At 43.0% G+C, this 26,464-nt stretch overlaps 1 protein-coding gene across 1 annotated transcript in view; it reads right to left on the bottom strand.

The window, feature by feature from the left end:
* Positions 1-26,464, bottom strand: part of ULK4 (unc-51 like kinase 4) — a 489,483-nt gene that overhangs the window by 406,979 nt on the left and 56,040 nt on the right. The window contains exon 17 of the mRNA XM_068982354.1: positions 7,886-7,993. Coding sequence (XP_068838455.1) covers positions 7,886-7,993 — 108 coding nt within the window. The remainder of the gene's footprint in view (positions 1-7,885; positions 7,994-26,464) is intronic.

The raw sequence follows: 26,464 nt of genomic DNA on the forward strand, positions 1-26,464 counted from the left end.
ACGGTATGACGTCACCTGGAATGACTTGAAAGCACAGGACCTGCAGTTTGGAGCAGTATCTCTAGATAATCCACAGGAACAAGGAAAGCACAGTATGCTGCCTAGCAAGAGGAAGCTCAACAAAAGCACGCAACTAGGATCAGCGAGTACACGGACTGGGGGGATATCAGGGATGATTCTTTCACAGAACTAAGTTAGAAAAATAACCACAAGAACTCTCCTGGAACCTAACAAATAAAGTCACAAAATCAATCAGGGGCCAGAGAGAAAGGTGGGAAAAAAACCACTGGTTATAGCAGAAGAGAGTAGGTTCTGCTTAGACAGAATATTTCTGTTTTAAGATTGTCCAAATGTTAGAAGTGGTACCTTACTGATCCAAAAGTACTTAATACCCATGATGAGACACTGTACCCTTAATCATGAAATGCCACACATGGTCATAATCTAGCCGTTATCAACCAGAGTTGCTCCAGCTCAAAAATCCCTAGTCCAGCACCCAATTTAACTTTCAAACACAATGTGCCTCCTTTCAGCTCATTTATTCATGACATTCACCACAGGCTCTCCTGAACATCCCTGGACCCTATGCCCCATGTTCCTCGCCCTTTTTCTTTACCCTCATCTATCACTGAGATTCCTGGCCTACAATTTAATCACTCCTGACAAAGGCCTGAAGGACCTCATCCTTTGGAGTTCCACTGTCTCAGGTCTGGGGAAACGCAGACTTACCCGAAGGCAGTGGCTTGTTCTCTCTAGGCCTGTGGTCAGACAGCTGGGCTCTGGGAGGGGGGGGACACCAAAAACACAGACTCCACAGTGACGAAGGATGGGGAAGCCCGGGGACCTTCCATGTCACTCACCAGGCCTGCTTCTCTCTCTGATAGAGTCCCTCTCCTGAAAAACTACAGCATTTCAACCACCGCCCTCCCAAAACTTAGCTTTTCTTCTTTACAAAGATCATGAAAGTCACAAGAAAGGAACCATGTACTCACCTCCACCTGCAGCTGCTCATACCCTGGGTCATAGTAGGACAGGCTCCTCCACCCCTTCCATGCGGGCTCACAAGTCCCCGCCCACTCTTCTTCCTTCAGGGTCACTAGCTTCTGGATTATCCCTTACTGCTCCTAAGTGTTCAACATCGTGTCTCCATGGGATCCTTCCTATTTCCACCAGACTCACTGTCATCTCCCATTTTCAAAACTGCCCTCCGCCCCCACACCCCTCTGCTCTTTCCCATGGTGATGCTCACTTTACCCTGACTTCCTCAGGATCCCACATCCCTCTAAATCCTCAACACACAGCAGTCTGACTTCTGCCTCCCACTCCATGTTAAATAAATACACAAAACAGCTCTTGTTGGGTTCCTGGTTGACTTTTGTACCCACTCAACTCAGGGGACTCTTTGTAGTCCTTTTTCTTGGACCTTAACTTCCACATTCAGCCCTATAAACTCTTTTCTGAAATACCCACTCCTCTCCTGATTTTGCTCCTCCTTCACTTACCTGCAGTTAGGGTCCAGAAGCTTCTCTTACAATCCTCCCATCTATTCTCCACATTGAAACCAGAGTCGCTCCTGTGGCACTTAAGTCAGATGACATCCGTACCTTTCTTATAACTCTTAACCAGCTTCCTCTTGCTCTTAGGATCAAAACCCAGGCCCCCAACTTGGCTGAGAAGCCTTCCATGGTCACATCCCTGTCTCCTGCAGCCCTGCCTCCTGTTCACTTCCCTCCTGTCCCACTGGTCATGCTGCAGCTTATGACTGGAAACAAGCACCTACTGTGTGCCAAGAACTCTTCTAAACAACAGTCATGCAGCGATGAGCAAGACAGACAAATGTTCTGTCTTAATGGTGTTCAGTGGGGCGGGAGGGGGCGGGGGGGGCACAAAAAAGGTTTTTTTTTACTTAAACAAAATAAACAAAGCAAGACAGTCATGCAAGCTATAAAGAAAAGCACAGGTGGCCAAGGGGTTAGAGGAAGTCTGTACACAAAGAGCTTCATCTCACAGTTCTCAGGTTCAGGAGGAGGCTCTCTGCAGAAATCCATGCAAGAGAAGATGAACGGCAGACATCTGCAGGTAAACACTGTGAGCAGGAAGAACAGCGAATGCACAAGTGTGGCAGCAGGATCAGGGTGTGGGGGGTTCGAGGCCCCATGGGGAGGCCAGCGAGGCTGGAAGGAGGAAGTGGGTAAGACCCCAAGGCCCAGAGGTGACTGGAGGGCTTTAGACGTGACAAGAAGAAGACAGGGAGCAGGGAGAGCTCCAGGAGTGACAACAGTGGAGTCGCCTGTGTTTCCACAGGCTCTCTCCAGCTTAGGTCTGGGGAAAGACTGCAGTGCATGCCAGCGTGACGTAATGAGACCATCTGGGAGTTTTTACAACAGGCCAGGTGACAGATGGTGATGTGCTGGACCGCAACAGACAGAACAGGGGGACACCTGACTCTAGCTCATTACGCATCCTTGACAAAAGGAAGAAAAAGATACAAACTAAACTGTGCTGTCTCACACATTCCTCTACAGAATCCCAGTCGGGACTGCTGTCCTCAAGCTTGGAACCTTGGGGTGCTTCCAGAGAGCCAAAAGGTCAGGACGCCAGTCTCTATGTTATACACGATATGCATGTATGCACATATGTATGTATGTATGTGTGTGTGTGTGTGTGTGTGTATACAGGTATCGATCACCTGAGGTCAGTCCCAGTAGGTCCTCGCTGCCCTGAGATGTTAAGGTTTATCTACATTCAAAGTTACAAGGCCACAAAACACCCTCATCTCATGAAACATTAGAGATTTTTGTGGATATAACTTCCTCTCATTAGTTCAGTTCAGTTGCCTAGTCATGTCCAACTCTTTACAACCCCATGGACTGCAGCACACCAGGCTTCCCTACCATTACCAATTCCCGGAGCTCACTCAAACTCATGTCCATTGAGTCAGTGATGTCATCCAACCATCTCATCCTCTATCATCCCCTTCTCCTCCCACCTTCAATCTTTCCCAGCATCAGGGTCTTTTCCAGTGAATTAGTTCTTCATATCAGGTGGTCAAAGTATTGGAATTTCAGCTTCACCATCAGTCCCTGCAATGAATATTCAAGACTGATTCCTTTTAGGATGGACTGGTTGGATCTCCTTGCAGTCCAAGGCACTCTCAAGAGTCTTCTGCAACACCACAGTTCAAAAGCATCAATTCTTCGGCACTCAGCCTTCTTTATGGTCCAACTCTCACATCCATACATGACTACTGGAAAAACCATAGCTTTGAAGAGATGGACCTTTGTTGGCAAAGTAATGTCTCTGCTTTTTAATATGCTGCCTAGATTGATCATAGCTTTGCTTCCAAGGAGCAAGTGTCTTTTAATTTCATGGCTGCAGTCACCATCTGCAGTGATTTTGGAGCCCAGAAAAATAAAGTCTGTCACCGTTTCCACTGTTTCCCCATCTATTTGCCATGAAGCGATGGGAGTGGATGCCATGATCTTAGTTTTCTGAATGTTGAATTTTAAGCCAACTTTTTGACCCTCCTCATTCACTTTCATCAAGAGGCTCTTTAGTTCTTCTTCGCTTTCAGCCATATCATTAAGATGTGGTCAAATGTCATGGCCACAGAATCGTCCTTATAATAAAATAGCCTAGCTTATATCCAATTAAAGTAAGTAGCAAGATAAATGATTCTTCAGAACTACTTTCAGAAATAAATAAAAATATGATTCTGTATCATTCCCTTTATAGAAGACTAAAAAGTGCAAACTAGTCTTTGGGACAGAAGGCAAGTAAGTGGTTGCCTTGGGACAGGGAGAGGGGAAGGATGAAGGGATTACCAAGGGTGCTAGGAAACCTTTTGGAGATGATGGAGATTTTCATTATCTTACCTGTGGTGATGGTTACACAGATGTATACATATATTCAGTTCAGTTGCTCAGTCATGTCTGAGTCTTTGCGACCCCATGAACTGCAGCACACCAGGCCTCCCTTTCCATCACCAACTCCCAGAGTCTACCCAAATCCATGTTCATTGAGTCGGTGATGCCATTCAACCATTTCATTCTGTCATTCATTCTCCTCATGCCCTCAATCTTTCCCAATATCAGAGTCTCCTCAAATGAGTCAGCTCTTTGCATCAGGTGGCCAAAGTATTAGAGTTTCAGCTTCAACATCAGTCCTTCCAATGAACACCCAGGACTGATCTCCTTTAGGATGGACTGGTTGGATCTCCTTGCAGTCCAAGGGACTCTCACGCGTCTTCTCCAACACCACAGCTCAAAAACATCAACTCTTCGGCACTCAGCTTTCTTTAGAGTCCAACTCTCACACCTATACATGACTACTGGAAAAACCATAGCCTTGACTAGATGGACCTTTGTTGGCAAAGTAATGTCTCTGCTTTTTAATATGCTGTCTAGGTTGGTCATAACTTTCCTTCCAAGGAGTAAGCGTCTTTTAATTTCATGGCTGCAGTCGCCATCTGCAATGATTTTGGAGCCCAGAAAAATAAAGTCAGCCACTGTTGCCACTGTTTCCCCATCTATTTGCCATGAAGTGATGGGACCAGATGCCATGATCATAGTTTTCTGAATGTTAAGCTTTAAGCCAACTTTTTCACTCTCCTCTTTCACTTTCATCAAGAGATTCTTTAGTTCTTCTTCACTTTCTAACATAAGGGTGGTGTCATCTGCATATCTGAGGTTCTTGATATTTCTCCTGGCAATCTTTATTCCAGCTTGTGTTTCTTCCAGTCCAGCATTCCTCATGATGTACTCTGCATAGAAGTTAAATAAGCAGGGTGACAATATACAGGCTATGGCATAGTCAATAAAGCAGAAAGAGATGTTTTGCTGGAATTCTCTTGCTTTTTCCATGATCCAGCGGTTGTTGGCCATTTGATCTCTGGTTCCTCTGCCTTTTCTAAAACCAGCTTGAGCTTTTGGAAGTTCACGGTTCACGTGTTGCTGAAGCCTGGCTTGGAGAATTTTGAGCATTACTTACTAGCATGTGAAATGAGTGCAACTGTGCGGTAGTTTGAGCATTCTTTGGCATTGCCTTCCTTTGGGATTGGAATGAAAACTGACCTTTTCCAGTCCTGTGGCCACTGCTGAGTTTTCCAAATTTGCTGACATACTGAGTGCAACACTTTCACAGTGTCATCTTTCAGGATTTGAAATAGCTCAACTGGAATTCCATCACCTCCACTAGCTTTGTTCGTAGTGATGCTTCCTAAAGCCCACTTGACTTCACATTCCAGGATGTCTGGCTCTAGCTGAGTGTGAGTGATCACACCATTGTGATTATCTTGGTGGTGAAGATCTTTTTTGCACAGTTCTTCTGTGTATTCTTGCCACCTCTTCTTAATATTTTCTATTAGCACTGACCAAATTGCCAGTTTTAAACATGTGCAATTATGGTACGCCAACTATACCTCAAGAGAGAAAAGGTTAAAAAAAAAGACACACTCACGAAAAGAACGGGATGAGACTCCCATCCCTGATAAGATGGCAGACAAGATACCTGATCACTCTTCCAAGGAAAGCAGTTTTACTCTACATCCTTAAAATGACTCAGAGAGCTTTAAGCCAAAAAACAAAGAAAAATCAAGCCAAAAATCAGCTGCAAGATGAAGGGATAAACAGAGTACTGAAGTTTGCTTTCATTCTCCAAGCCTGCAGAACTTGGTAACTTCGAGCTTTGATGTCAAGGCCTCAGGGGCCCAAGGTAAGAGTAAAGTTGATATAAACTCTCCAGCCCCACCCCCAAAGAACCACAAGGAGAGCTGTCTTTCCCAAAACTTAGCACACAAGAGAATGTTCCAGTTCAAGAAGAGGGAGGGAGGGAGCTCTAAATACTAATTGAAGAAGACATCCATATTAATTGTTAAGAATTAGCTCCAGTGTATATACCTCCATATACTTTTTAATACTGTGTAACTATTAAATGAAAAATGTTCTACTTGCTTTATAAAATGAGACCAAAAAAATCTACATTTCTACTTTCTCATTTGGGCAAAAATAACTCTGTAAGTATAAGTAAGAAAGCAACTGCAATGGTTATTTACTGGGGAACTACACAGAAGGGGACAGAAAAGGAAAAGAGCCCATAGGCTGTGTACCTTTCTATACTTCCAAGGTTTGTAGTTTCATGAATGTGATATCTCTTCAAAATATAAAATTATCTGAGAATAAACACAACTAAGTGAAATACACAAAAAGCTTTATGAGTTAAATAAGTTACATGAAAAAAAAAACTTGTAATATAAATATACAGAAACATGTTTTTGTGCATTAAAGGAAAACATAGCATAAATATACTAATACTCTAATAGACTCAGCACAATTCCAACCATGTATTAGAAGACTCAAAATCATAAAGATATCAGGACTTCTGCATAGTCGATGCTGTTTCAAAAGATGATTTCATAACTGGACAATCTGATTCTAAAATTTATTCTGACATGCAAATGACCAGGAAGAGCCAAGACATTTACGAAAAGGAAGAATAAGGAGGAGAGATTTGCTGTACCAGCTATCAATAGTAAATATGGAACTAAGTGATTTTAAATACTGATGTTTTTCTAACAATTACTCTAATTGCCTTAAAATGATGATTATCCAGAGAGTCAACTTAGATACTAAGGATACTTAGGTTATATAACATTTAAGCAAGTTCTAGAAACAAAACAAGTGGAAACAAAGAAGCTATGATTAATTTATAATGTACTGGCACTCATTTGAAACAGAGCAACACATGAAATGAATGACTCATAATGAATCTATATCTATTTAAGATATTCCCCCAAAAAGCGGTCGAAATCTGCAGTCACAGACTCTCACCATCACGTTGTTAATAGCAGCATGTGTGTTAGTCACTCAGTTGTGTCCAACTCTTCACGACTCCATGGCGCCTCTGTCCATGGTATTCTCCAGGCAAGAATTCTGAAGTGGCTTGCCATTTCCTTCTCCAGGGGATCTTCCTGACCCAGGGACTGAACCCAGGTCTCCTGCATTTCACATTCTTTACCATCTGAGCCATCAGGGAAGCTTCCAGGTGGCACTAGTGGTAAAGAACTCGCCTGTCAGTGCAGGTGGAAGGAAGAGACTCAGGTTCGATCTCTGGGTTGGGAAGAGTCCCTGGAGGGGTGTATGGCAGCCCACTCCAGTATTCTTGCCTGGAGAATCCCATGGACAGAGGAGTCTGGTGGACTATGGTCCACAGGATCGTAAAGAGTCAGACACGACTGAAGCAACGCATGCATGCACATGTTAAAAGGTCATCTCTTGTCTTGCTGGAAGAGGGTGTTTGCTATGACCAGCGCGTTTTCTTTGCTAAACTCTGTGAGCCTTTGCCCTGCTTCATTTTGTACTCCAAGGCCAAACTTGGTGCTATAAGTAGGTAAGTTTATGTCACTGGGTATGTTTGTATCTGCTTTGGCAAACTCCAGGAGATGGTGAGGGACAGGGAAGCCTGGCATGCTAAACACACACCCTACTGTGTGTATATTTACACAGAGTGTTTAAAATATCGATGGTGTTTTTATACTGGAAGAATCAATGAAATCTTCTTGCCTAAAGGAGTCAAAGATGGCAGCAACCTGGAGACAACGTTGCAGGGAAGGGAGCGGGAGGGGCTCTGGTCCATTGGCTTTAAAATACAGCTAGACTCTCCTACACTTTAAAGAGAAAGAGGCACTGGGAAAGAGGGAAGACTGACCAGGAGAGAGAGAAGAGTCAGAAAGACACCAAGAGCGTCTCCCCTCCACAGGCAAAATGTTCACTGATTTCCTTACCATATGCCCAAAGAGGCAAAATCAAAACACTTTGATGTTAACACTTATCAGCCAGGAAATGTTTGAACACATCAGAGAGCAAGAGAGTTAACCAGACAGTCTTACCTCAGTGGCTATAAGGTAGATTAGCTCTCCCAGGGTTGGTAAAAGGCACTGTTTTAATTTGCTGTTCCTGAAATTTTCCCTGATTAATTCAGTTAAAAGACTGATTGCCTGAAAAGAAGGGGAAAATGTATATTATTTCATGCATACCTCTCAGTTCCTTACCCTATATGTAACAGCAAAGACATTCCACAAAATTCATCTGACATTTTTAACAACTGGTCTACAAATGATTTTCAATATATGAGCCTTATTTCTGAAGAAAAAATAGGAACTCTCCTAGATGAGGATGTAAATTTGCTGTTGTTGTTCAGGCACCAAGTCACGTCCGACTTTTCACAACCCCATGGACTGTAGCATGCCAGGCTTCCCTGTCCCTCACCATCTCCTGGAGTTTGCCAAAGCAGATACAAACATACCCAGTGACATAAACTTACCTACTTATAGCACCAAGTTTGGCCTTGGAGTACAAAATGAAGCAGGGCAAAGGCTAACAGAGTTTTACAACGAGAATGCACTGGTCATAACAAACACCCTCTTCCAACAACACAAGAGACGACCCTAAACAGGGTGTCACCAGCTGGTCAATACCGAAATCAGACTGATTATACTCTTTCCAGCCGAAGATGGAAAAGCTCTATACAGTCAGCAAAGACAAGACTGGGAGCTGACTGTGGCTCAGATCATGAACTCCTTATTGCAAAATTCAGACTTAAGCTGAAGAACATAGGGAAAACCATGAGGCCATTCAGGTATGACGTGAATCAAATCTCTTATGATTATACAGTGGAAGTAACAAATAGTTTTAAGGGATTAGATCTGATAGAGTGCCTGAAGAACTATGGACAGATGTTTGTGACACTGTACAGGAGGCAGGGATCAAGACCATCCCCATGGAAAAGAAATGCAAAAAGGCAAATGGTTGTCTGCGGAGGCCTTACAAATAGCTGAGAAAAACAAATAGCTGAGAAAAGAAGAGAAGCAAAAGGCAAAGGAGAAAAGGAAAGATATACCCATTTGAATGCAGAGTTCCAAAGAATAGCAAGGAGAGATAAGAAAGCCTTCCTCAGTGACCAGTGCAAAGAAGTAGAGGAAAACAATAGAATGGGAAAGACTAGAGGTGTCTTCAAGAAAATTAGAGATACCAGGGCAACATTTCATGCAAAGATGGGCAGAATAAAGGACAGAAATGGGATGGACCTAACAGAAGCCAAAGATATTAAGAAGGGGTGGCAAGAATATACAGAAGAACTATACAAAAAAGATCTTAACGACCCAGATAACCATGATGGTGTGATCAATCACCTAGAGCCAGACATCCTGCAATGTGAAGTCAAGTGGGCCTTAGAAAGCATCACTATGAACAAAGCTAGTGGAGGTGATGGAATTTCAGCTGAGCTATTTCAAATCCTAAAAGATGATGCTCTGAAAGTGCTACACTCAATATGCCAGCAAATTTGGAAAACTCAGCAATGGCCACAGGACTGGAAAAGGTCAGTTTTCATTCCAATCCCAAAGACGGGCAATGCCAAGGAATGTTCAAACTACCACACAATTGTACTCATCTTACACGCTAGCAAAGTAATGCTCAAAATCCTTCAAGCTAGGCTTCAGCAGTCTGTGAACTGAGAACTTCCAGATGTACAAGCTGGAGTTACAAAAGGCAGAGGAACCAGAGATCAAATTGCCAACATCTGTTGGATCATAGAAAATACAGGAGAATTCCAGAAAAACATCTACTTCTGCTTCACTGACTATACTAAAACCTTTGACTGTGTGGATCACAACAAACTGTGGAAAATTCTGAAAGAGATGGGAATACCAGACCACCTTACCTGCTTCCTAAGAAAACTGTATGCAGGTCAGGAAGCAACAGTTAGAACTGGACATGGAACAACAGAATGGTCCCAAATTGGGAAAGGAGTACGTCAAGGCTGTATATCGTCACCCTGCTTGTTTAACTTATATGCAGAGTATATCATGAGAAATGCTGGGCTGGAGGAAGCACAAGCTGGAATCAAGATTGCTGGGAGAAATATCAATAACCTCAGATATGCAGATGATACCGCCCTTATGGCAGAAAGCGAAAAACTAAAGGACCATTTGATGAAGATAAAAGAGTAGAGTGAAAAAGCTGGTTTAAAATTCAACATTCAAAAAACAAAGATCATGGCATCCGGTCCCATCACTTCATGGCAAATAGATGGGGAAACAATGGAAACAGTTACAGACTTTATTTTGGGGGGCTCTAAAATCACTGCAGTTGGTGACTACAGCCATGAAATTAAAAGACGCTTGCTGCTTGAAAGAAAAGCTATGCCCAACCTAGACAGCATATTAAAAAGCAGAGACATTACTTTGTCTTCAAAGGTCCGTATAGTCAAAGATATGATTTTTCCAGTAGTCATGTATGGATGTGAGAGCTGGACAAAGAAGGCTTAGTGTGGAAGAACTGACACCTTCGAACTGTTGGAGAAGACCCTTGACAGTCCCTTGGACACCAAGGATATCAAACCAGTCAATCCTAAAGGAAATCAACCCTGAACATTCATTGGAAGGACTGATGCTGAAGCCGAAGCTCTAATACTTTGGCCACCTGATGCCAAGAACTGGTTCATTGGAATAGACCCGGATGCTTTGAAAGATTGAAGGCAGGAAGAGAAAGGGATTACAGAGGCTGAGATGGTTGGATGGAATCACTAATTCAATGGACATGAGCTTGAGCAAGCTCCAGGAGATGGTGAAGGACAGGGAAGCCTGGCATGCTGCAGTCCACGGGGTCGCAAAGAGTCAGACACAGCTGAGCAACTGAACAGAAACAACGGTTACAGCATTCATCAGTTACCAAGCACTTTCACTACTTCAATAATCTTCTGCCAGGCAACTGTGGCTCTGTGTTCAAAGCCAGAAAACCTAGGCAGAGAGAGTGGAAGCAACTTGCCCCACACACCATCCATGCCTCTTGGAGGCTTATACTGCATTAAATACTGCATTCAATTCTTATACGGCATTAAACTTTTAACTGATTCCTTCAAAAATATGAGAGGGGCAATATTATAACAACATTTCAGTATAATTCACTTTGAAATTCTGCAGCATATTTTTATCAGATCTCGTTAATTTCCTAGGACTCATGCAGAGAAAATCCCATGTTCCATGCCAGAATTTATACCCCAGAACACAAGGTTAATCGAATCACACTGTGACCATAAACTAGGGTTGAATGGTTTCAGAATGATACATATAGAATGAGATGGGGGGGGAAAATGTATGTAAGGAGTATGGAAACATTGCTCTGAAACAGTGCAACTGAAAACATGGGGCACAAACAAGACTGTTTCTCATGGTGATTAAGACCTAGGTTTTTTAATTGAACATACATCGAAACACTACGCTGCACACCTAAAACTAATACAATGTTGTATGTCGATTATATCTCGCTTTATTCATCTAAAAATTTAAAAACTGAAAGTGAGCAATTTAAAATTTTCAGAACAATTTCACAGTGTAATGATACAACATCCCAGCAAGTGATCACTGGTTCCACTTTGTAAACAGGAGTGTGGACAGGCTGGAGCTGGACATCAAGCAGCTGCACGACAGTCATGCACGGGAGGAACACTTGAGGTGGGGACAGTTTTGAGTCATAACTGACCTACAGTGAGCTACATTTTCTTGTTGTTTTTCGGCCGTGCTGTGTGGCTTGCAGGATCTTAGTTCCCCAAACAGGGATTGATCCTGGGGCCACCGCAGTGAAAGCTCCGAGTTGCAACCACTGGACTGCCATGGAATTCCCCCAGTTGTATATGTTTAAAGTGTATAATTAGATACATTTGACATACACACATCCCATGTGAAATCACCACCACAATCGAGAGAACAACAGCCTCAAGCGTTTCCCCAAGTTCCCTTGGTAATCCTCCCCATCCCACTACCTTTCTCTCCTACCAATTTACTTTCTGTCGTTAGTTTGCATTTTCTACGGTTTATATCAGTTGGATCACGTATCATGTATCCTTATTTGTCTGGCTTCTTTCACTTAGCATAATGCATTTGAGATTAAAGCATGCTATTTTATTTACATATAATGCACTCTTTTCTATTGCTGAGTACTCTCCCTCCATACAGACATAACATCTTAAGTAACACCACCACTTACGGCCTTACACACAGTGAGTCCCCTATATAAAATGGTTGAGGAGGAAAAAGCAATCATATACAACACATTAGCCTCTGCAGGTCATTTCCACACACAGCATGTCTTTTCTTTATCCTGTATTGATCATCCATTGATCATTCGTTAATATTACGTTGAACCATCTGAAATTAACAATGCTCAGCCATTTTTTTACCCTATGAAAACCACACTCTTACCATAAAAGAGTGGATAAAGGCAAGTTTTCTAAAAAGAAAGGAAGCGATTTTTTTAAAGGAACCTTGGAATATGAGGAAAGAAACAAGAGCATGATAGGCAAAAATACAGGTGAATTCAGTAGTCTTTGCTTCTCCTATTAAGTCTTCTAAATTATCTTTGATGTTTGAAGCAAACATTATAAAAATGCTTGACTTGGTTCTAAATGTATTTAGAGGATATATTTCACTCATTACTGACCAGGGGATTTTTGCATAAACTAATCCCTATGGCCAGTAACGTGCTATGTAAGTGAACACTGAGACATCTCTGGTCAATAACGCTAAGGTAATAAAAGACATATCAATACATCTCTGGTCAATAATATGCTAACTACATAAAACTGAGGGAGGTTAAATGGTTGAAAAAGGAGGTTTTCTATACTTCACTTAACGGGAGAAATGATGATACCACTAGACTGTGATTAAATTATATATAATATAAACATAAACAATGTTCTTTAAAAAACCCAAAGATGATCTAAATAAAAGAAGAGGTGTATTTTTATGTATCTGTGTGTGTATTTTATTTTCTATACAATATAATGTTTTGACATCTTAAACAAACCATTCTGGCCCGGGAGAGAATGTCCTTCCTAGGGCCAGCCAATTCTTAGAGGTAGCTAAGGCCCAGGAAAGTGAAAAAGGAAAGTGTTAGTCACTCTGTCATGTCCAACTCTTTGCAACCGCATGGATTATAGCCCATAGGCTCCTCTGTCCGTGGAATTCTCCGGACAAGAATACTGGAGTGGGTAGCCATTCCCTTTCCAGGGGACCTTCCTGACCCAGGGATCGAACATGGGTCTCCCACATTGCAGGCAGATACTTTACAGTGTGACTCCCCAGGGAACCATTTCTTCAATATGCTAACCAGCAAACCCAGAATCATACCTCCTCTATCTGGTCCTTATACCTCAGAAGGCAAGATTCTTCCATCTTCATCATCCTAGGCCAGGTACCAGGCAACTAGAGACTGTCATTATTCCCATAGGCTGCTGAAAGTATTCAGACCAACCAATTCTAAGCTGTTTATCCTGCCCTGCCTTTCCCGCGGAAACCCCAACAAAGGCCACAGCCTAAGCACTCCTGATCTTCGCCTCCTGACCACCTTGGTGTTTTCCACGTGGCTGTGTACGCCACCTGTCTCGAGAAGCACTAAGCATAAAAAACTCTACTTTCCTGAGCCTCTGCTCTTTCTCCTCGTGTGGCCAATCCTGACTGACCATCTCATAAATCAATACGAAAAGGAGATACACTAGGTTCACAGATAGTAAGACTCACAGTGAAGATGTCAATTTCCCCCTAACTGATAGCCTGGCTTACGAAATTCCTATCAAAATCCTACCAAGACTTTTTTATAGATATTGACAAGATTATCCTACAATTCATGCGGAAAAAACAGAAGTATCAGAATTGCCAAAACAATTTTAAAAACAAGAATAAAGTGGTTGAAAACTGTTCTGTCTGGTTTCAAGACAGTATACAGTTACAGTAATCAAGACTGTGAGTCAACGTCAGAGAGACAGGCTCTCAGATCAATGAACCAGAACACAGAATTCAGAACTAGCGCCACACTAGTAGATTTTTGACAAATGTGCAAAGGCAGTATAATGGAGGAAAGTCCATCTTTTCAACAAAGGTTGCTGGAGCAACTGGCTTTCCACTGGAAAAACAAGTAAACCTCAGCCTAAGTCTGACGCTTTATATGAAGTATTAACTCAAAATGGATCATGGACTTAAACGTAAAACAGAAAAACAGAAGTAAAAAAAAAAAAAATATATATATATATATATATATATATATATGATAGTCTTCAGAAACTAGGTAAAGAGTAGATCTGATACCAAAAGCATAGAGACATTGTAGCAAAGAAGCTATACAACTGGCAAATAAGCATATGAAAAGATGTTCAACAATACTGACGATTAGGAAAAAGCAAATTAAAACCACAATGTTCATCGCAGCACTGTTTATAATAGCCAGGACATGGAAACAACCTAGATGTCCATCAGCAGATGAATGGATAAGAAAGCTTTGGTACATGTACACAATGGAGTATTACTCAGCCGTTAAAAAGAATTCATTTGAATCAGTTCTGATGAGATGGATGAAACTGGAGCCGATTATACAGAGTGAAATAAGCCAGAAAGAAAAACACCAATACAGTATACTAACACATATATATGGAATTTAGAAAGACAGCAATGACGACCCTGTATGCAAGACAGGAAAAAAGACACAGCTGTGTGTAACGGACTTTTGGACTCAGAGGGAGAGGGAGAGGGTGGGATGATTTGGGAGAATGGCATTCTATCATGTATACTATCATGTAAGAATTGAATCGCCAGTCTATGTCTGACGCAGGATACAGCATGCTTGGGGCTGGTGCATGGGGATGACCCACAGAGATGTTATGGGGAGGGAGGTGGGAGGGGGGTTCATGTTTGGGAACACATGTAAGAATTAAAGATTTTAAAATTAAATTAAAAAAAAATAAAAAAAATAAAAATAAAAACACTGGAAAAAAAAAAAAAAACCACAATGAGCTATCACTACACCTCTATCAAAAACAGAGCGACAATGGCAATTGCTGCTAAGGATGGAGAGAAACTGGATGGCTCACACCATCTCTGGTGGGAATGTAAAATGGTACAGCCATGCTGGAAAATAGTTTGGCCGTTTCTCAATAAAAACACAACAAATGAACCACTAAACACGCAGCTGCCACAGGACCTAGAAACTGCACTCATCAGCATTTATCCCAGAGAAATGAGCACCTCCATCCACACAAAACCTGTTGTGCAATTTTACAGCAGCTTTATTTGTAACTGTCAAAACTGGAAACGATCCAGGTTATCTTTCAGCAGGTAAATGAATACAGAATACTATTCAGCAATAAAAAGTAACAAAATGTGAACACACGTTAACAACCAGAATGAAGAGTCAGAGAATTAAGTTAAAGGAAAAAGCCAGCTCTGAAAGGTTATATACATCTTCAAAATGAAAGAAGCACAGAAATGGAGAACAGAGTAGTCAGTCGCCAGGGGTGGGAAGGAAGAGCATGAGATAGAGGGAAGTGGGTATGGCTATAAAGGCCAATAAGGGTGATCCTTGTGATGAAACTGTTCTGTTCATTAACTATCTCAACGTTGACATTCTGACTGTCATATTGCCTGATAGTTCTCCAAGATGTCACCATCAGGGAAAATTAGATGAAGTACCATATATACCCAGCATCTCTCTGCACTATTTCTTACAACTGCATGTGAATCTACCATTACCCCAAAATAAAATTTTAATTTTTTCAAGTTAACCTCATTCTAAATTCAAAACCCAGATCCAACTTTCTGTTTCACAAAATTCATAGCAGGGACATATAGCTCTGTTCCATTTTATCATCCACTGGCCATTTGGTATCAGTAAACATCACAGGAAATTAAAACATTTTAATGCTGCAGACCCTTAAACATATAAAACTGTCTGAACTGCCTCCAGCATAACAGAAACTGCTTTGAAACTAGGTGCCTCGTAGACAGACAAACATCATATGATCTATGCGAGAAAAGTCAAAGCTGGCCAACATCTCACTTGCAAAACTTAACTTTGAATAGCATTTTACAGTGCACAACAGATAAGTCTCCCTGCAATATTAACGTGTAGATTTTCCCCTCATTCTGTAAAAATTTTGAGAAACATTAATATTAAAAAGGAAAACTATAAGAATAACCACATAAATGACAAACATCAAGCGGGAAAAAATAACTTTATTGACGTAAGTATGACACTAAAATATGCCAATACTAAACAGAACAAAAACTGTAAACGAGACTGTTTAGTTCTCCTTCCAACTCAGAAATCCAAGTAATAGGTGGATATTGTTCTTAGGCATGTTTCTCCTATGGTGTATAAAAATTTACCTGGCCTTTTAACAATGAAACTAAATTTTTTTTTAATGGGATGGATATTCATGTATTATGCTACTAGTGTGTGTACTTTTTGGAATATCTAAGGAAAATGAGGAGAATGGAGGGTGTCTTACTTCTAGAATTACTATGCTTTAAGGCGTATCTACACAATCACTGATTCTATGACCCTAAAAGAAACTACGCTTCTGCAACCATAGGCATGACTGGCTGCTTGATTGCTTCAAATAACAATAATCATTTATAATTATAAATAATAATTATTATAATAACAACCAAATACAATAATAGGATTGTAATCCTATTTCTTAGGCCTGTATAGTCAAAGCTATGGTTTTTCCAGTAGTCATGTATGTGGTATGAAACTGTATAAATGTGAGAGCTGGACAATAAAAAAGGGCTAAGCACCAAAGAATTGTTGAACTGTGGTGCTGGAGAAGACTCTTGAGAGTCCCTTGGACTGCAAGGAGATCCAACCAGTGAATCCTAAAAGAAATCAGTCCTGAATATTCATTGGAAGGACTGATGCTGAAGCTGAAGTTCCAATAATTTGGCCACCTGATTCGAAGAGCTTGCTCACTGGAAAAGACCCTGAAGCTGGGTAAGATTGACAGTAGGAGGAGAAAGAGAAGACAGAGGATGAGATAGTTGGATGGCATCACTGATTCAATGGACATGAGTTTGGCAAGCTCCAGGAGATGGTGAAGGACAGGGAAGACTTGCATGCTGCAGTCCATGGGGTTGCAAAGAGTAGGATACAACTGAGCAACCGAACAACAAAATCCTTTATCTTAAACTACTCTGAGGTCTTAAACTCAAAACTCATTTTACAACAACTTTGACAAGGGAAAGCCAGGCCTCTTTCAGCTTTATCTGAAACTATCAGATTGACATTAGGTCGGATGTGCTTCAATTTCACATACCCAAACTGAGTCTCTTAGGCAGAGAGACAGATGAAGAAGTTCTGTAGTTATAAAACTAATATTCTGAACTCGCACAGAGTCTGCTTGCTCCTGACTCTCAAAACATAGTTTTTAAATGTCCATGTTAACAGGTATACAATTAACAGCTACAAATAGAGATTGAAATAAACTCCAGACCAAAGAGACTAGAGTGCTTTATTAGGCCAAAGGGACATTTTTTTAAGCCCTGTATACCTGTTCCCAATGGGAGATAACAGCAGCAGACATCACAACAACATAATCTTTTAAATTAGATACTGTTCAGTATTCTTCCCTACAGAAGTCCCAGCCTCTCAAGCAGGAGCATTTCACAATCTCAAAGGAACAGAGAATTCCAATGGATACCACTCTGCCCAAACTTTTTCTTTCTTAGAACACAATGTCCCAAACACAGCTTGCACACATAAAACATGAACCTCATAATCCTGTCTTTAATTTTATTTGTGTTAAATCTCAGACTCCACTGGGAACTGCATTTCAGATCTGTAGACTTGAAACCAAGTTCTCATTTTCAAAAGTGTTGGTTTAAAAAGTGTGAGAGAGAGAAAACACACTAGAAACAGATAAGAGAAGGCTGAAGAGGCAGAAACAGAAAGATGGTAAAGTTATTTGAAGAGAAAAAAATCTGTGCTGTATCTAATAACTGGAAATATTACTGCAATGTTGCAACACTGTAAGAAGTTCTCCTTCGTGACTTCTGGATATCAAAGTGGATATAATCTTTAATCTCTAATACTCTGCATATTATTGATAATTGGGTTATTGCATTTAAATTGGCATCTAACTTCTAAAAGTAAATAATCCGGGAGAAAAAGTCAGTACTGCTATCTTCTCACTACCCTGCGGAGGCCTAAATGTAAATAAACAACATGGAACTGGTGGAATTTTTTCTCTTAAAGATTACGCACTGTCAGGAAAAGCAAATAAATGCATAAGTAGATTTCTTTAACAGCCATCAAAAAAGTTTAGAAGCACTTGGTACACAAACTTTATCAAGTTCCCTGATTTTTTTAATTAGATGTCAACAAACTTCAAAACTGCAAAAGAATATGTCACTTTTTGGCCACCAGTCATCCAATCCCTCTTCCTAACACCACGCAAGTTCCTTTTGAAGAAAATACCACTCCTGTACTGTGCTTGTCTGTGCGATGACAAAGCAGGCCCCCCGAACATGGAAACTGTAAGGGCCCTGGCTCCCTTCAGAAACATCTTCCCTCCTAGTCTGGTTCAATTAAAGCTAAATCAGAAATACAGACACGGATGTAGGAAACAAGCTTATGGTTACCAGGGGATCAGGGGTAGGGAAAGTTATAAATTGGCAGACTGGGATTGGCATATAAACACTACACCACCCTTATGGCAGAAAGTGAAGAGGAACTAAAGAGTATCTTGATGAAAGTGAAAGAGGAGACTGAAAAAGTTGGCTTAAAGCTCAACATTCAGAAAACGAAGATCATGGCATCCGGTCCCATCACTTCATGGGACATAGATGGGGAAACAGTGGAAACAGTGGCTGACTTTATTTTGGGGGACTCCAAAATCACTGCAGATGGTGATTGCAGCCATGAAATTAAAAGACGCTTACTCCTTGGAAGGAAAGTTATGACCAACCTAGATAGCATATTCAAAAGCAGTGACATTACTTTGCCAACAAAGGTCCGTCTAGTCAAGGCTATGGTTTTTCCAGTGGTCGTGTATGGATGTGAAAGTTGGACTGTGAAGAAAGCTGAGTGCCAAAGAATTGATGCTTTTGAACTGTGGTGTTGGAGAAGACTCTTGAGAGTCCCTTGGACTGCAAGGAGATCCAACCAGTCCATTCTGAAGGAGATCGGTCCTGGGTGTTCTTTGGAAGGAATGATGCTAAAGCTGAAACTCCAGTACTTTGGCCACCTCATGGGAAGAGTTGACTCATTGGAAGAGACTCTGATGCTGGGAGGGATTGGGGCAGGAGGAGAAGGGGACGACCCAGGATGAGATGGCTGGATGGCATCACTGACTCGATGGATGTGAGTCTGAGTGAACTCCCGGAGTTGGTGATGGACAGGGAGGCCTGGCGTGCTGCGATTCATGGGGTCGCAAAGAGGCAGACACGACTGAGCGACTGAACTGAACTGATACATAAAACAGATAACTAATAAGAAACTATTGTATAGCACAAGAAACTCTACTCAATACTCTGTAATGACCCGTATGGAAAAAGAATCTTTAAAAAAGTGGATATACATATGTGTATAACTGATTCACTTTGAAATACACCTGAAAACACAACATTGTATATCAACTATACTTCAATAAAAATGTTTAAAAAATAAACTACATCACTAGCGGATTTCTTTTTGTTCTTTATATCTTATCAGAGAATAAAATTTTGTGTTAATTACCTCAAAATCAGAGGTCTTTTAAAAATAAAATAATAAATCAGAGTTTTATTCAAAATTAAAAAAAAAAAAAAAGAAGAGGCCACAACCTAAACAGCCAGCAAGGCTCCTGCTCAGAAACCTGAACCTTGAGTGGAGTGACACAGAATAAACCAAGAGCTGAAGGTTACTAGCAGTGGCTCCAAGCAAGACTCCAAAGGCCCTCTGGAGCCGCCAGGCCCTGACTGCTCTAATCCTTCTCTTGGAGTCTCTGACCTTGCTCGTTTCCCCTAATCAACACCGTTTATGATCAAATTAGGCAGTCAATCTGCAGAAGCGGTAAACAGTACTTGTGCCGTACAGTTCCTCTCCCTTCCTGGACACATGAAAATATTTCCCAGCTCCCCTGAAGTGGGATGGGACCATGTGACTAACTCTAACCAACTGGCTGAAAGTAGAAATGAGGGGTGTACATGTGTGTGTACTAAATCGTTTCAGTTGTGTCCAACTTTTTGCGACCCTGTGGACTGTAGCCTGCCAGGATCCTCTGTCCATGGAATTCTCTAGGCAAGAATACTGGAGTGGGTTGCCATGCCCTCCTCCAGGGGATCTTTCCGACCCAGGAATCCATAGGCAATTTCCTCTACGCTATTCCCATGTCCCAGGAAACGTGAGCACACCTGCTGGATGGAGATGAACTGCAAGCAGCTGGGGCTCCGACGTCAGCTGCCCTCAGGGCACCCAGGCCAACAGCAAGAGAGTTCTAAAGCCTCGGAGGTTTTGATGGTTGCCATTACCACGGTATCAGCTAGTCACACCCCAACTAAGGCAGAATTCTAATCATCCAATTCAGACAGACCACTTTGGTCATACATAGTAATGACAAAATTTTTGTACCTTAAAATAATTACTGACAAAACAAGACAGTCAGTAAACAACTGCACCCATATCTTAGGGGAGAAGAAGATCATTTGTGTCACCGCTAAGATCTGCCATCAACACTTGTATCATGGATCTGACACCAGAGCTGTGAAGCACCAATCACCAGAAAAGCTGTGAATGAGAAGTATACTGATAAATCCTGCCCTGCAGGTTAGGAAATTGGGTGTCAAATTGCCATAAATCTGTAATAAATCTGCAGTTTGAAACCAGATTAATCATTAAAATTCTTTTGCCCGTCTCTGGCAGATGGCAGGCAAGATGTCCTAAATATTCCTCCCACTAAAAATAATTTTAAAATGCTAGATAAAATATTTTTTAATGTCTTTATAAACTGCACAGCTGAACTGGCAGCTATGGGAATGTCAAAGACTGAAACTTGGAAAATATGCCAGCAGAGAGAAAACAGGAAAATAAGAAAACAGGTAAGCATTCAAGATACTTTAACCCTGCAGGCATGCGATCAATCATTGTGACCTTGAAATGACCTTATGAAATGGAACAAGTGACAAACTCCAGGGCTTGCCCAGAGTGTGGTGTTATCACTTAGGAGACCATTCACATTAAGTTGGGATCCCAATGATGTATGAGTAAGAAATGAACCAACCTGCAAGAGAGGGCAGTAAGGAATCTTGAGACCTTGGCACTGAATGAAGCAAATGGAAAAAATAATCTTCCCTGAGAATCAACCCAGGCCTCGAAAGCAGGTATCCAGGTCACATTGACAATGCTTCTTGCCAGGGAGTCTAGAGATTCAAACACTTAGGAGTTTGCTAGCCTGACAATTAAAACATGGCCTTAACGATGGCCTGTAATTGATGAGGTCAAAATACTATGATTTTGCCAGCATACAGCAAGTGAATTTGCTCAGTCATGTCTGACTCTTTGCAACCCCATGGACTATAGCCCACCAGCCTTCTCTGTCCATGGAATTCTTCAGGCAAGAAGACTGGAGTGGGTTGCCATGCCCTTCTCCAGGGGATATTCCCAACCCAGGGATCAAACCCAGGTTTCCCACACTGCAGGTGGATTCTTTACCATCTGAGCTACCAGGGAAGCCCAAGAATACTGGAGTGGGTAGCCTAACCCTTCTCCAGGGGATCTTCCTGACCCAGGAATCGAACCCAGGCCTCCTGCATCACAGGCGTTTTCTTCACCAGCTGAGCGACCAGGGAAGCCCATAGAGCAGAGTGGTGACTCTCAAATTTGAGTGTGCATCAGAATCACTACGAGCCTGTAAAAACACAGAATGCTGGGCCATGCCCTAAGAATCTGCAGCTCCAACAAGTTGCCAAGTGATGCTGATGGCTAAACCATGCTTTGAGAATGACTACTGTGGAACTCTAGTGCCTGCACACTGAAATCACCTGTGAAGCTTTAACAACTACAGCTTTCTGCATCCAACTCCAGAGATTCTGGTTTAACTGGTCTGGGGCATGGCCTGGACATCAGAATTTTTAAAGCCCCTGGAATTCTAATGTGCTACCCAAGCTGAGAACCACTGCTGCAGAGGACAGAGTCAGGAGAAGCGCAGGGAACTGGAAATGCTGGAGTGGTTCTGCAAAGGGCAACCTAACCTGCCCAGCCACCCACTAAACCACCCCTCCAGGGAGTATCTGAGAAACAAGCCTTGTGAGGGGGGCACCAGCACCCCTGAGCAGCCTTGCAGTGGAACTCTTGACAGGTCAGAGCCGACAGTGAGAAACACTGACCGTGGAGCTCAGTTCTCTGATCACAGAGGGAGCAACGGGATTTAGGGACAGCAAAGACCAATGGCAGCTCTTAACTACACAAATGCCGGCGAGTCATGTGGCATTTTGGTGATCGGAGTATTCTGACCCACTAGAGTCTAAGACAGTGGTAAACTGAACGTCAAATCAGCCTACTAAGCTTGGGCTTCCCAGGTGGCCCAGCAGTGAAAAAAAAAAAAAAAAACTGCCTGCCAATGCAGAAGACACAGGTTCAATCCCCAAATCAGGAAGATCCCCTTGAGGAAATGGCAACCTCCTCCAGTTTTCTTACCTGGGAAATCCTTGGTGGGCTACAGTCCATGGGGTTGCAAAAGAGTCAGGCACAACTTAGCAAGTGAACAACAAAAACTGATGCTTGACACAGAATAAGAACATTTCTAGGCCTACTGGGCAGAGACCCAACAGAAGTCCCCGTATCAAGGACTCACAGCCTCTTATCCAGATCCCACAGCCAAGCTGGGTCACAGACCCAGAGCTCCTTGACTAAGCTGAAGGTCCCCTTGAAAGAGACCCCTACAAACTGGCCACAGGTAAATGATGTCAATCTGTCCCAACACTTTCATCCCCCAGAGGGTCCACAGCCCTTGACCATGTGACCGAGCACTGGAGAAAGGAAAACACCCAGACCCTCTGAACGCACTAGGTACTGTTTCTGAATGAGGGCTGATCTCCGGAGACCTAAGCTGCCACCACAGTCCAAGAGTCAGAGCAAGAGCTCATTAAGGGTCGGGGGCTAACATGGAGTCTTAGCCAAATCCACCTTACATCTGTCCCGTGATCCCAGACACCCAGCTCTGGTTACTTTCCCAGCCCGGGAACATACAGTGACCACAGATACCAAGTAATTAGTAGGATGCTCACAGCAGATCCCTATTTAGAGTAGGAAGGATCAAAGCAGAAGAACACCTACCCCGCCTGTCCACTCAATGACAGTAAACCCAAAGCAAATCATGTCCATGGAGACTGACGATTAGGGATCACTGCCACAAAAGGCAAGGAAGGAGCCGAGGCAGGGATTTCTACCAACGTGCCCACTGAACTTGCCTGTCGGGCCAGTGCAGAAGCCACATGGATCGTGGACAGTGACTACTGGTTTTACAGATTTAATGAGATGATGATGCCAATTGTAGCTGCAGAGTCGATTTCAAATGTGGCATCTTTACAGAAGCAAATCAACACAGTTCCTGGCACCTTGTATGGCTCTCTTTTTTATTCCAATCAGTTTAAAAAAAAAAATCAGAAGTAGTTTCTACTTGCTGAATTGCCCCTGCATAAGTCAAGTCACCCATTCTGTCACAATACAGACTCTGACCATCTTGATACTCTGCAGGACACCATGCTGCTCTGTTACACTAAGGACCTGATGCTAACTGGATCTGGTGAGCAGCACTCTGAATCTGCATGCCAGAGGGTAGGAGATAAAGCCTTCAAAAAGTTCACGGTCTAGTAACACCGCTCAAGTTCCCAGGGGCCCTCCTGGAGCATATGATCACGTTCCTTCTAAAGTGAGAGGGAATTTGCTGCCCCTGGCACTACCCACCAAGATTATGAGGTCCCACGACTAGTGGGCCTGTCTGGATTTAGGGGTGCCAACCCATTTAGTGATCACTGACAAGGCTGCCAGTTTTGAGAGGGGCCCAAGAGAAAATTCTGCAGCAGGTCCAAGCTGGTCTGCCAGATGCAGCACAGGCTGTCAGAACAGTCTGTGGCAGAAAGGAACACTACAAAAAGCCTGTGGCAGAGTCAGAACCCAGGCCCCTCAGATTTTGCAATACGGTCTTACCCTACCCTCTGCCAATCTCCATTTGAAAAGCAGCATCCGGCTCCTTACTGGGCCCTGGCTGAGACTTAACGCCTATCTCTGGAAGACTATGGTACCTGATCCGACCATCATGAATCAGAGGCCACCATAAAATTGGTTATGCACAATAGCGTTTTAAAACTGAAATGGTATGCATGACTCCAACCCACGCAGACTCCCTTACCCACGTTCGATAGGCAGGCGGCTCCGACTCCCTAGTACCTGCTGTCACCACTCAGCGCCTCTCCCTTCCTCAGCCCGCCCCCGTGACTCCCTATCAAGCTTTATGTCTCCTTTCCAGGAGAAGCACAGACAGACCTGGTGCACACATGGGTCTCCATGGCCCGCCAGCACCAGCAGAGAGCAGAAGGCCACTTCGCTGCAACCCCACCCACAGTGGGCAGGCCTGTTTATGATAAATCTACATGCACTGCCTGGAGAGAGACAGACGCAGCGATGCATCGACACCGACCCAGGAGTAGCTGAGCTAGCAGGGCTTGCCTGATAGCTCAGCTGGTAACAAATTCACCTGTAATGCAGGAGACCCTGGTTCGATTCCTGGGTCAGAAAGATCCACAGGAGAAGGGACAGGCTACCTACTCCAGTATTCCTGGGCTTCCCTTGTGGCTCAGTTAGTAAAGAATCCACCCGCAATGTGGGAGACCTGGGTTTGATCCCTGGGTTGGGAAGATCCACTGGAGAAGGGAAACGCTTCAGTTTTCTGGCCTGGAGAATTCCATGGACTGTATGGTTTATGGGGTCTCACAGAGTCGGACACAACTGAGCAACTTTCAACTGGCTTGCCAGGGGGTCAAAAACTTGAAAAGAACACCACTGTACTAAAAATAAATTTTAAAAAAAAGTCTGGAGGAGAAACAGGTACAGACAGGCTCCTGGAATGGGAACAGAGTGGAGACATTCATGACCCATTCACATAAATGGCCGCAAGAGGGCGTTACCCAACAGCTGGAGGATCAGACCTATCCTGGGGACGCCAGGCAGCGTCCTTCGCTAGCACAGGTCCTCACTCAACAAGACTGTGTACAAAGAACATGGAGGCAAGGATGGAGGCAGCACAGGGGCTCAACAGCACGGACTTTCGCTCACCAAGGCTAACTTGACTGCTGCCATGGTTGAGGGGCCACCTGCCATGAACAGAGGCCAACACAGCCTTGAGAGCGCTCTGGTTCCTGGAGGGCCCAGCCTGCAAGCCAGCAGCAGACTGCTTACACTGGGAGCCTCTGACCATGGAGGGACCACACTGTGCCCTCACTGGGAGAGAGGCCTCTGCAGGGAGAGGTGAGTCATTCCCACCCCAGCACTTGCACCCACTCCACTGTCGATGGTCCTACCCCTTTCTACCAGTCTCCCAATCGCAGCTCCTTCAGGGTTCCAGGAACCACATCCATTCCAACCCACTTACTCTTTTTTCTTTTATTTTGGGGGCCAAAGTTCAGTTCAGTTGCTCAGTCATGTCCAACTCTTTGCAACCCCATGGACAGCAGCACGCCAGGCTTCCTGTACAGCACCGACTCACAGAGCTTACTCAAACTCATGTCCATTGAGTCAGTGATGCCATCCAACCATCTCATCCTCTGTTGTCCCCTTCTCCTCCTGCTTTTCGGTCTTTTCCAGCATCAGGGTCTTCTCCAATGAGTCAGTTCTTCACATCAGGTGGCCAAAACATTGGAATTTCAGCTTCAGCATCAATCCTTCCAATGAATATTCAGGACTGATTTCCTTTAGAATGGACTGATTGGATCTCCTTGCAGTCCAAGGGACTCTCAAGTCTTCTCCAACACCACAGTTCAAAAGCATCAATTCTTCGGCACTCAGCTTTCTTTATGGTCCAACTCTCACATCCATACATGACCAGAAGAAAAACCATAGCCTTGACTAGATGGACCTTTGTTGGCAAAGAAACATCTTTGCTTTTTAATATGCTATCTAGGTTGGGCATAGCTTTTCTTCCAAGAAGCAAATGTCTTTTAATTTCATGGCTGCAGTCACCATCTGCAGTGATTTTGGAGCCCCCAAAAATAAACTCTCTCACTGTTTTCATTGTTTCTCCATCTATTTGCCATGAAGTGATGGGAGGCTTGATGTCATGACCTTAGTTTTCTGAATGTTGGGTTTTAAGCCAACTTTTTCACTCTCTTCTCACTTTCATCAAGAGGCTCTTTAGTTCTTCACTTTCTGCTATAAGGGTGGTGTCATCTGCATATCTGAGGTTATTGATATTTCTCCCAGCAATCTTGATTCCAGCTTGTTTCATCCAACTCGGTATTTCACATGATGTACTCTGCATATAAGTTAAATAAGCAGGGTGACAATACAGCCTTGACGTACTGCTTTTCCTATTTGGAACCAGTCTGTTGTTCCATGTCCAGTTCTAATTGTTGCTTCCTGACCTGCATACAGGTTTCTCAAGAGGCAGG

This window comes from Capricornis sumatraensis, chromosome 10 (genome assembly GCF_032405125.1).
Source record: "Capricornis sumatraensis isolate serow.1 chromosome 10, serow.2, whole genome shotgun sequence".
NCBI lineage: Eukaryota > Metazoa > Chordata > Mammalia > Artiodactyla > Bovidae > Capricornis > Capricornis sumatraensis.